The sequence below is a fragment of the Argopecten irradians genome, chromosome 2, assembly GCF_041381155.1.
Source record: "Argopecten irradians isolate NY chromosome 2, Ai_NY, whole genome shotgun sequence".
Taxonomy (NCBI): Eukaryota; Metazoa; Mollusca; class Bivalvia; order Pectinida; family Pectinidae; genus Argopecten; species Argopecten irradians.
Window position 1 is genome coordinate 33,230,049 of NC_091135.1, and position 13,149 is coordinate 33,243,197.

The 13,149-nt window shown below is 33.9% G+C and overlaps 1 protein-coding gene across 1 annotated transcript; it reads left to right on the plus strand.

Annotated features, from left to right (window-relative positions):
• The first annotated feature begins 578 nt into the window (after nt 1-578).
• LOC138316606 (uncharacterized) lies at nt 579-13,049 on the plus strand. Its single transcript, XM_069258281.1, has 3 exons — nt 579-868; nt 1,984-2,059; nt 8,447-13,049. The coding sequence occupies exons 1-3, from the start codon at nt 635-637 to the stop codon at nt 10,045-10,047; spliced, it is 1,911 nt and encodes a 636-aa protein (XP_069114382.1). The 5' UTR covers nt 579-634; the 3' UTR covers nt 10,048-13,049.
• The last annotated feature ends 100 nt before the right edge of the window (nt 13,050-13,149 follow it).

Consider the following 13,149-nt stretch of genomic DNA (forward strand, 5'->3'; position numbering starts at 1 on the left):
CAGCTTGCTAGATATTATAGACTTCGTTTCTGATATGATGTTTGGAACTTAATTTTAGGTATAAGAATTCTGCCAATACAATTGTCATATGCAAATTGGGAATGAGATGTGTTTTTGTTAGGAAATTTTATGAACATAGAAAACAGTGAAATAAATACGAATATTGAACTGGTTAAACCTTTTAAAAGTATCATCGTTTTTACAATAGGTATTTGCGTTTTGAAAATAATACGTAATAATGTTTATCAATTGTATTTCAATACTATTCTGTAGCTATTCGTGCAATACCATGGGATGAAATGGAATTTATTTGCGTGATTTGTTATTTCATTATCTATTGGACGTCATGCGCTTTACTATTTTACAATTCATTGCCCGTCAGGCGTTATGATTATTTCACTGTTTTGAACGTTCAAATCCTTGTATTACCCATCCAGCGCTGTTTCTTTATAAAGTACAAGTACAATGCGGACATTTAATTCTATTCACATGTATTGATTACCAACCTGAACTTAAAATTCCATTTAGTATTGCTTATCACAGCTAGATCATTCCTATATCAAATTTAAATCCCAATACATTGCTTATATTTTCATTTATGTTTTTATAGAATATCCGACATATAACCGAAGAGATGTCAAACCAGGGAGAACTGTACGGGAACTCATGGATACTGTACCACGTCCTGGGCAGGATGATGGGGAACCAGGAGTTGGTGGCTATCAGGAGGAAACTGGTACTTGTAAAGGAACAGATAGGGGATAACAGAAATACACATTTCGATAGCATATTCACAGTAAGTGCGGCAGAAGGAGTGGACGTGTTGGGCTCGGACATAGACTGTATGTTTATTGACAAATATATTGTAGTTATATGACCAGATCAATGCACTAGTACTAGACCAGATATTGCTGATAAAAATGTATTTGTTATGAGAGATGCCCACTGCCGACCAGGATATGTAAATTTAGAGTTGGTTAAACTGGGACGTAGGCATATTCCACAAATGATGGAGTCAATCGTACCTATAGAAGATTTACATTTCATATCCAGCGATATGTATAAACAGTTACATGCCAATCATACAAGTGTTTCAGATATCTATAGACACATTTTGACCTGCTGCTGCTATGTTAAGTGCAAAAGGTCAAAACATGTATGATTTAGACTATGTATTTGGATTTAAATGCAGTGATTGACCAAAAGAAGCTGACGATGGGTGAATAGACCTCGGTTACATAACTGGCCAGGTAAAGGTTTGATAGATCAAATAGTACAAGGCGGTTGTTATCTTGTCCCTGTAGGAGACAAAACATCACCCGACACATTTCTTCAGTGGATAATTTCTTTCGCACCTGCGAAACGCAAACTCATTCATTCTGCGAGCCATGTCCAGTTCCTGGTGTATTGTCTTCTCAAGTATCTTTTAAAGCAGATATCCGGCGTGTCGAAGCGGATCTATGGAGATGGAGATATTATTTAATCCTATATCATCAAAATAGTTTTATTGTATGCATTAGAATTTACACCAAAATTATGTTGGCAAGACAGGAATATATTTTTGTGCTTCATGCTATATATGAATATTCTGACATGGTGGGTAAAAATGTCATATGTCCTAATTACTTTATTGGGAAAAACAATATGTTTTTAGGAAAAGTTCATGGGCAACGTCTCCTTCATTACCTTGTAGATCTACGTAATATGACGTGGGGATGTCTGTCAATAGGAACATTCTTCAAACAATCAATAGGAGAACGTATCCGCCGTGTACAACATGGAGCCTGGGAAGTAGTACTAGCTACGCCAGCCCGGTTAGAACGCAAATGTAATTTGAAAATCATGAAAAAACAATGCCTGTTAATATAACTGAGACAATTCCTGGACTAATGACACTCCTGTGTAGACTCTTTTTCAAATCAGACTCGGATATGGATGATTATATTGCTTACTATCATATAAATAACGCATTGGGTGTTATAGGGATGGAATCATTTGAGGGACAGCTCTCTTATAAAGGAAATAAAGATCAAAACAAATGCCTTAGGAAAACTAAGAAGTATGTGTCTCCATTTGCCTCCGTGTGTTCCAGTCCTAGGTCAGAGGGACAAGGCTCAATAAATGGAAGTCCTCCTATCCATGAAGAAACTTAAAATTTGGACTGAAATATTTGGCACCATTGGCCAGATAAATGGCAACCTTGTCGGAGATTTTAGGCAAATTCGTATGAATTCTTCTTTCTCTATCGAAAGGAAGTATTTTGTCATAGCCATTGCAATCTCCAGGTGGATGATACATGCCTTTTAGGCCTCTTGTTATGAGGATTGTAATGATAACCAGTTTACAATTGTAATAGATGGATGAAAATTTAAGAATTGATTTTTTAAAATGTCATCAGTGTGTGAAATTAATTAGTTTATAAAATGTATTAATCGGTGTAGTGGATATCTCACAAAAGTTTGGTAACAAAATTTTGCCATTCTTAGATTTTTATCATAGAAGTATGAATGAAAAAATCCAAAGACATAAATAAGTATAAAATGTTATACTATTTAGTTTTATTATTATTATAACAAGCTAACCGATACTTACATTATATATCATTGGCATCTTAGGTAAAATATGTGCTCTAGTTTAAATATCACATACAGTGTATATAACAATAATTACAATAAAAAAGCTTACCGAATTTTATAACATATATGTATAATTCATTTTTTACAAAAATATACGGGCAGCGGCTTGAAACGTCATGATATACACGTGCATATCAAAAGGTCTCCAATTCTTTTAAATGACATACATGTACGTATCAAATGACTAGTAAACGTTTCTGTCATAATTTGCCTGTCCCTGTGTTTTGGCTGAGTTGACCAAGATTGCATTTTACAGTCTCGGAATAGCAGTTGAGACTGCTTGTTTTACACAAGTTCATAGAAATTTAACTGTCGAAAACAAATATATCTAGATTTAATATCCTATGAAAAGTTGCATTATATAAGGCCACGATCGAAAGCATCGTGGGTAGCGATAGGCCAAGGACGTCTCCTTGCAGGCGGTGTATGGGATTTGCAAATTTTTTAGTCTAGATGAAATAAATGAGTATTCTAATTACTGTTTTATGTAAATAATGAATACTTGCAATATATCCTACGTTGGACATTTTTATTTTGCTATGATTAATATCGATGCTGCTATCGATTGTGCGATGAGATGAGATGAGGAGGTTTTACCGAGTCATCTCGGTTTTCCCTGTCGACACCAAAATAAAACTTGTATTGTAAGATAGCGACCGTGTATTCTGTTTATCCTGCATTTTTTTCATTATGCATACAGAAGATGGTTTTCAAAACGAAAGCAAATTGCCTGTTATTTACTCGATTTCGCTCAAAACGAATTGCTTCTTTGATGATCAAGAAAAGATGCATTCACTAAACCGAATGAGTGAGTACTCCTTTTTACTACCGTGGGAAATATGTAAGCGACGTCATTCCGGTGATTGTGACGTCACTGTTTGGCGGGACTGACTGCCGTTTCATTCACTCCTACTAAAAGTGACGTCACTGGAATGTTCGGGATCAAGTCATCAAATTTAAAAAGTGAATCAAACGAAAGAAATTAAACATTTATTTACTGACATCGCAACATTTTCTTATTGCAACGATTACAGGAAATTCTTATTATCCGGTATAGAATGTCTGTGCCCGACTTATGTCGTTATAAGTGCTGAAAATGCATTGTTTCTCGATATTGTTCCGCTTCTTTTGTTGACTTTAAATTCGTTAAATGGACTTAACCCGCGAAGGGCGTCAGAACGCTTGTTTTCAACGGGAATTATAACACTGTAGTGATAAAGACCTTCCAAGTATGGCAACAGTAAATATTTGAGTCAGGAAAATAGGGACACAAAAAGTCGATTTTCTCCAAAGGCAAGTAAGTTACACTACATTAATTTTGCTGGAACACTTAAAAATTCGTTCTGATTTCAGAACAATTGGAATTATGAAGATATCTCTTACAGTATTTTTATTATTATTATTATATATGATGTAAGTTAATTATTTTACTTTTATAGATAATTACTTCAACCTAGATTTAGCATCCTGCCGATTGGTATAAGTATCACGGATATCATATACGGATTTTTCACGAGCTGAAGGAAACATAAGAAAAGAAGCCGATATTATAAAAGAATAGGTTTAGACGATATATTTCGATACCATACAGTCAAATTTTATTAATCAAATCATTTGGTCACGGGAAATACAATAAAATGAAGTTGAAACCACAAAACAATATCTGAGATATTTGCTAGATATTTCAGTCCAGTTAAAAAATTCACTCGGATGCATTTAAGGTAAGTTAATGTCAATGCAATGATAAAGATGATCAGATCAGTTGAGACGAGTACTTCGAGTTCAGCAAGTCAGGCATGTGGTTAAACAAATTTAATCTTATGTAAGATTTTGCTTCTGCCGTTTGATTATCCCCAGTCGACGTTCCGACTATTTTGATACTTTGGGGGAGTGCGCAAAGTGCAGTCAAAAGGTTTAAAATATTATTAAGAATAATGAAAAAAATATGTATTAAATTAATAATTATCAATAATTAGAATACACTACTTGTAGAAAAAGAAATAGCCACATATAAATAAATACGGTTAAAAACATAGTTGATGTTTACAGGTTAAAAGTTGAGAGGGAGTTTTTAAAGCTGTCTAAAGTTTTGGCATGGACAGTATCGGATGTGAGGTTGTTCCAGTCTATGATCGTACATGGAAAGTATGACATTTTCCTGTACTGAGTTTTACAGTGTGGAATAGAAAAGCAAAGATCGTGTTGGTTTCTAGATGGACGTGTCTGTTATTAGAATCGCTAGCGACTAAGAATATCTGAGTCAAAATATGATTTAACAATTAACGAAAGTGTTGAAGAAAGACTTTAATATCCGATTGTTTATATCACATCTACGTCATCAGTCAGTATATGTTTATAGTGGAAAGTCAACCATTTTATAACGGTAAGTGTGTCTTAACATTAATTTGTATCGGCCAAAAGAGTGACAGGATCGAGTTCACGGAACCCATACACACATATTGTACCTGAGTATCATCTTATTAATCTCACACAATATCTCAATCGATAGATAATAACTTTCCACATTGTAATGGGTTGTTTATCAGTACATGATTTTGTTATCAATTACACTAGGACATTAACGCAGCGATGGCTGCTCGTGATTTATAACGGATTAGTTAATAGTGCATAGACAGATTCATAATCTTAATTGTAAAAGTAAAATAATTTATGCTTGAAATAAATTGCATAAAGACTGCAGCTTTAACTATTTACATATATCTTTGTCATCAACTCTTAATTGGGAATCTTGAAGAACGATTTGTTTAGCATCATTATGTGTATAAAAAACGAAAGTATTAAATTTCTGAGTAAATAATGTTCAACATTTCATAAAAGTTGCTTAAGCGCTTGCATCACATGGTATTATATTATGCAATTCATGCTTTAAATTGACACTGACAAGCACGGAAGTATTTTGGTTCTTCCGTGTAGGTATGCGTGAAGTTAGTGTGAGTGCTAATATGTAATTGAAAATCTTGAAGAACGAATTGTTTAACATCATTATGTGTATATAAAAGTATTAAATGGAGCCAGTCTTATAATTGTGATGTGTCAGAATATGTCGTGATTAAACCGTAGAAAAGGTAAGTTATCTGGTTAGGTAACACATCTAACAGACGACACAAGCATTTAATAATAAAAAACGTAGTAATAGTACATTATAAAATGTCATCATCTTTTAGTCAAATGAGATTGACACTTCTATTTATGAACATATTTATTTAAAGACAAACAAATAGAGTTATTTATAGTGGGGCGTGCATACACGTATGCAAAGGGGAATAACTCTGTTGTACTAAACGATGGGTAGCACTAAACCAAACTTGAGATGTTATTACAATGATTGAGTTACAACTTAGTATGTTGTATTTACAAGCTTTACAAGGACCTTCTGTATCAAGGACAGTACGTTGTGACACATTAAAATGCATTCAATGATAATTAATTTTATCAACACATAAAGGCCACTACCGTTTTGAATTTTAAAATGGGAATATAAAACGAGATTGAAAATTGTATAGAGTCGCAAAAGTTATTAGATTACCGTTAATACAACAGTTATCATCAACTTCTCAACAATTTCATTATAATAAATAAACGTGCGTTTTTATTACGCGGATCGTATTATGTTTCCCGCCGTCGTAATTACTGCGAGTTCGTTGACTATTACTGCGCTGGACGGAAAAACAGCGAAATTAAATCTTTACTGTTAACAGATAACGCAGGGAATCTTGCATTGTCTTGTTAAACCTTATCTTAAGCCATCGATATATTTTCTTACGCTATTGTTGTTTTAAAGAAAGTTTTATAGGATTGAGAACAAGTTACCTAAAGAAGAACCTCTCAAACCTTCGACCATAACGAATCACTTCTATAATAATCAACATGGTGTCAAAGACATAGTGTTTATCACATACAGTATTTTAATACCTATTTAACTCGATCTAAAACATGTAAAGAACAATACTCACAAGTCATCCATACATGAACATATGCCTGCTTATCATTGATAATCTTCAAATTAGTAAAAATGATATTTAAAAAAAAAACTACTATTGAAAAAAGTAAAAATCATCATCTAAAACGTGATTTTGTGTAGGAGAACCTTTCCAACAATGACAGACTATAACAAAAGCATTGATGAAAATACATTAAATGTATGTCGATTAAATAATCAAGACCTTCTTCACATGTATGGCATTCAATGCTAAATATTCCGATACAAAAGTAAACCCGTGTGATTAACATATGTTACCATGATACACCTGTTTTAATTTTTCTGTAACATCTACATATACAGAGACAGATTGGGCATGTCGTATGTGTTGGTGGCAATGCTATTTTGTTTCTATTTTAATACTTGTATGTGTTGCCACTGAAAGGCAGAGCTAATTTATTTCAATTGTAATACTTGTATCTGTAGGAGGCTGTAAGACAATGCTATTTTGTTTCAATTTTAATAAATTTTAATAAATTTATGTATTGCCACTGAAAGGCATCACTATATCGCTTTAATTCTACCATTTGTACTCGTATGTGTTGTCGATGAGAGGCAATGCCATTTTTGTTTCATTTCAATACTTTCGTTGCTGTTCCAGAATTATGGCCTAGACTATATTACGTGCATTCGTGCAACATCTAACGGAATGGACTGTTCTGTATTCCATGGACCCTCCAATATAACATAGGTATTATCCCGGAAAAACCAAAGATTACATTGTCAAAGAAGTGTTGGTAAGTTGTTAATGTTTGATAGACATGACTGTATATAACTTATAAAATATTTCTGTTAATATTTAACTAATTATATGACACTTATTTAAGTTATTTTATTGGATATTATTTATCCGTGATTAAATCCACAGACAGTTGTAGTTACACACAGTACATGTTATTCTTTATGTATGTGGTACCAAAAACTCCTTATACGTGCACACAATAATTATTTTGTTCTCTTGAAAAGGAAATGCAACAATGGTCACTGAATCATACTTACGACGCGTTCACTGTGATCGATATTTATATCGTCTTTGTGTGCAGAACATACACAGGGTACTCAACAAGTAGCTGAGTACTATGGGTACACTATGTTTATTCTAGGCTTGAGACATTATATCAGTTCCGAGTAGTGTGCAAAAATTTCATCATATATTCTATATATGGTCATATATTGTGTAAGTGAGAAATGTACAAATATTATACATAAGAATGAAAGGTACGAACATGACATCCTTGTACAGGTATGCAAATTCTAGGTATGTAAGTTTGGACTGTCCATGATATTCCAGTTATGTAAGTGTGGAATGTACAAGATATTCCAGGTATGTAAGTGTGGAATGTACAAGATATTCCAAATATGTAAGTTTGGAATGTATATGACATTTCAGTTATGAAGTTTGGAATGTGCGTGACATTTCAGTTATGAAGTTTGAAATGTACTTGACATTCTGGGTATGTAAGTTTGGAATGTACATGACATTCTAGGTATGCAAGTTTGGAATGTACATGACATTTTTGTTATGACGTTTGAAATGTACATGACATTTCCGTTGAGAAGTTTGGAATGTACTCGTCAACTATCCCGTTGAACTGTGATTAGACTATTAACTTTGTTGCCTACACAATGTATTTGATCACCTTTTAGAACAAATGTTATCAATAAATAAAATTATGAAATTCTTGATAATGAGATTTACAGAAATCATTCAGGATTTTATATATAATTAATCATAAGTAAATCTAATATATTCTACGTTCAATAAATATTCATTCAATAACAATAAGATTCAATTTTAATACATTTGTAGGGAATTTACATGCATCAATAAAGATGTCGGACCAGGGGGAATTGTATGGAGATTTCTGGATTCTATATACCATTCTTGACAGGCTGGTAGGGAGTCAGGAAATAGTGGAAATCAAGAGGAAGCTGACACTTGTAGAGGAACAATGTAATAGTGCTGGAAGACCACTAAACGACGTCATTTTTACAGGCAGTGCAGCAGAAGGAGTTGAAATGCTAGGTTCAGATAGAGATTGCATGCTTGTTGACAACCGTGTGCTAGTTGTATGCCCTGATCAGAACACTAGTACCACACCAGATGTAGCTGATAAAACTGTATTTGTTATGAGAGATGCCAACAGTCGACCTGGATATGTGCATTTAGAACTGGTTAAATTCGGAACAATGGGCTCTCCAGCAATGGTACTATCCATTGTATCTGTAGGAAACTTACATTACATATCCAGTGATATATATAAAAGGATGATAACAAATAGAATTAGTGTTGAATTTAAAATGCCCATAGACACACATGGCCCAGCATCTACAGTTTTAAATGATCAGAGCAAATTTGGTGTTGATACGGATTATGCACATTCATTTAGATGTAGTATGTGGCCAAAAGAAGCTGATGAGTGGTTGAACAGGCCACGGTTACACGACTGGCCAGGTAAAAGTTTGATACATCAAATAGTACAAGGCGGTTGTTATCTCGTCCCTGTAGGAGACAAAACATCATCCGACGCATTCCTTCAGTGGAGAATTTCTTTCGTAACTGCGGAACGCAAACTCATTCATTCTATCAGTCGTGTCCAGTTCTTGGTGTACTGTCTTCTCAAATATCTTTTAAAACAGATATCTGGCAGGTTGAAACAACTATATGGAGATGCAGACATTATATCATCGTATATTATCAAAACTATTTTATTCCACGCATTAGAACTCACACCGAAATCGTTTTGGCAAGAAAAGAATACATTCTTATGCTTCTTTCTGTGCTTGAAAATTTTGATCTCGTGGGTAAAAACGGCACATTGTCCTAATTACTTCATCAGCAAAAACAATATGTTTCTGGGAAAAGTGCATGGTAAAAACCAAGAAAAGCTCCTTCACTATCTCGTTGATCTCCACGGTATGACGTGGGGATGCCTGTCAATAGGGTCACACTTTAAGCCGTCTATTGGGGAATGTATCCGTGATGTAAAACATGGAGAGTTGGAAATAGACATAGCTTCACCGACCCGATTAGAAAGGGAGCGGGATCTGATAACTGTTGCAAAAACAATGGCACCTAGTCTTGATGAATCATCTTCTGGGTTATTGACATTGCTGAGTAAACTTCTATGTAACTCAGAATCGGATACGGATGAATATACAGCTTACTATGGTATGGCGCGTGCGTTGACATATGAAGGCATGAAGTCGTTTGAAAAGCATTCCTCTCGGAGGGGAAATAAAGACAAATACAAATGTCTTAGGAGATCTAAGAAGTACATAACACCACTTACATCGGCGTGTTGCAGCCCCGGTCTACTGAGGTTAGCTACGTATCACTATCAGACCGGGGATTACATCAAGACACTGAAAATGTGTGAGCAAGTGATTTCGTCATGTCGAATATTGTAAGTATTCCTGTTAGTAAAATGGATCGAGACAAGTATGAACATTTCTACTGTGGACGCGGATATAATCTTCTACACAAATCTCAACAGGCATGCGTTTCCTACGTTAGACTCTCAGTGAGGTTTCCGCTCATGTGTCCATCCCAGTTGCATCCTGAGCTAAAGCATTGCAAGGTTGCAAATATTCGTATTCCGCCACGACCTTACGCCATGTTCCTGTCGTTCCTGTGTTACCAGGAGCTTGGTGACACCAGCAAACGTGAAGAAGCACTGATCCAACTCCGGTCTGTGAAGGATGACGAATGCCAGGGAGTAAGTAACCACTGGATTGTCCACAATCTCCTGGGCATCTGTTACGAAATGATGGGGAAAATATCCAGGGCTATCCGAGAATATCAGGATTCTCTGAATGTCAAAGGAGCAAACCAATTCGACAACCCTGCACGGGAAAGGATAGAACGATTAAAAACCGTACATAAAAGGCGGGTTTGAAATAAAATTAAAAAAAAACAACATTTTCTTAACGTATTTCAACATGAGATTGTGTGATATAGGAGCCGGTGTGCGTGATGTAAATATTAGCCACTACATAGAATAAAATAAATTTTGTTTTACTCGATTAATTTTGTGACCAATTAATGCGATCAATTGCCGCGAACTGATTTGTTTCGATCGTGTTAGGTCATTTTTTACGAAAAGGAAACGTATTTGAAACAAATCGAAACATTACAGTAATACCTTGAAAACACAAAGCTTGAGAAATAATATTGACTTGAACATCAATGAAATTCGTGTATTAATTCATTATACATGCACAATATGCATAATCTGGGCGTGTATGTAACAAAAAGCAAACATGTCCATGGGACTATGTAATACCGCTTTGTGGCAATACTGATGTACAGTCACAAGAGAATTGTTTACGTCAAAAATACATATTTCACTTTATGGCCAGGTAAAAAGAAGATCATGACAGTTATATGATAGCATGTTGCTTTGACTAGTTTTTGTCAGTAATTTGAAATGATCAAGTGTTAAAATGATGTTTGTTATCTTTATCCATGTGCACTGACATTTAGTTTTAATTTTTAATTTTGATAAAATCTCAAAAATACATCCTAAGTGAGTGTGAGTGCTAGCGAATACACACATATGCACACACCCTCACACACATATGTTGCCCACTTGATTTTATATCACATTTGCCCATAGCTACATTTGACAGGCAATGAAGCCAGTCCTAGGACTTCGATGTGTCGGGATACGTCGTTATTAAACTGTAGATAATTAACCACCTGGTAAACTAAGGAAAGGTAACTTTTCTGATTATGTCATATATCTAAAGGACGAAGTTTTATACAAACAATTAATTATAAAAAAACTAACTCACATGAATTTGTACATTATACAATATCATCATCTTAAGAGAAGTTAATGCCAAAACAATTGTCTGTCTGTAAGACAAGTCAAAGATGCAAGACTATGCACATTTATCTAGATAAACAGTGTACTTGACTAAAGTGAGGCATATATCATGTTTGCGACTAAGATAAATAGGAAGGTTGTCTGTTGTTATGTAATATTGTTAAGATACAAATGATCGTTCAAAAATAGTTCGGTGACAATGAAACGTTTATCTAAACAAACTGATTGCTATCTTTCTGAAACATATAAAGAATGGCGTCTGATGTAACTGGGGGACACAGCCTTATCCTAATAGCCTATACCTAGCTGCTTGTTGTTTTTCATATTTTAGTAATATTGGAACATAATTTGAATAACAGATCCCAAGTACTTACATTGTATTTTTATTGTAATGAAAAGCATCCACTTTCTAATTGCGTGAGTGTAATACTTTCTTTGATTGGTTTCAATAGAGACTTATCTTATTAGGAGTTTTGAACGCTACCAACTAATATTACAAGATATAATGTTCTTGATATTTATTGACCAAAAAGAAATCATCCAAAAACCTGTTAAACTATTTAAGATATAGAATTTGAGGTAGGACTAAATGACACTAGTGTCAAATTACCTTTATTCACACTCGTACTTGGTCGGAAAAATGGCATTGACAACAAAAGTAATCATCTTTACTACATTGTATCCTCATTTGTAGATTATTCATTATTGTTTGTTCCACTTATTAATTAAATTGTCAATTTTATTTCCCATAAATGGAAATAATAAACCGTGAACTTAAAATTGGTCTCCGAGTAATTCTTATGATCGCTGAATGTGATATGTGATCACAAGTTTCGAACAATAACCAGGAAAGTGGTAACGGTCAAAACCACAGTGACAATATTTTATTTTCATAGACATAAAGAATAGAGAATTTCAGAACAATACGCATTATATATACTTGCTTTATGAACAAATAAAAAGCAAATGTTGTTATTAATTATTTTACCTCTTCATAACAAACACAATTTGATTTTAAAAACTATTCTTTTATAGCAGCATATCAAAGAAAATGGAAATAGCAACATCTGTTCCATACACAAATATAGACAGATGTATAAAGTGTAATGTAAGCATTGTATTCACTAAATTGAGCACGATGGACAGGAGCTCGAAGTAAGTATTACCTTTAAATGTTGAGTGAATTTTGCTAATAATATCCATTCATTTGGACCTTTATACTAATGTACTTGAATATGTAGTTATTTTAAATAATTTTTTTCAGCTATAAGTTATAAGTGATATGAATTAAATCTCCACTTAATCTTTACAACAACAAAAAAAAAATAATAACAATTGCTTGGAAATGAAAGTTGTGTGTAAGGTAGAAGAAAATGATGATTGAATGTGAAGATCATAGCTAGTGCAGTGTTAATAAATGGATAAAGCTGTTAATTGAGTATTGATCGATGAGTGAATTAATGTGGTTTGAAGATGTGATAATGACTTGAGGATGTATGGAATGATGACGATGGAGATAGTATTTTGTATGTATGGTTGACAATTTAGAGGTGAGGATGGTAACAGTGAGAATGATAATAAGGAAATAATTATGTAATGTGTATTGCATATGAAAACCTTAATAAAAAATAAGTTATAAAAATGTACTTGAACAAGATAGTAAATTTATAAGTGCTAGTCC

What these genes read in the sequence shown, in the direction of transcription:
- LOC138316606 (XM_069258281.1), top strand. Translation starts at nt 635, where the DNA reads ATGTCAAACCAGGGAGAACTGTACGGGAACTCATGGATACTGTACCAC. An exon ending in TTATTGACAAATATATTGTA is followed by an intron (nt 869 to 1,983) that starts GTTATATGACCA and finishes TGGGTGTTATAG; the next exon opens with GGATGGAATCATTTGAGGGA. An exon ending in TGCCTTAGGAAAACTAAGAA is followed by an intron (nt 2,060 to 8,446) that starts GTATGTGTCTCC and finishes ATACATTTGTAG; the next exon opens with GGAATTTACATGCATCAATA.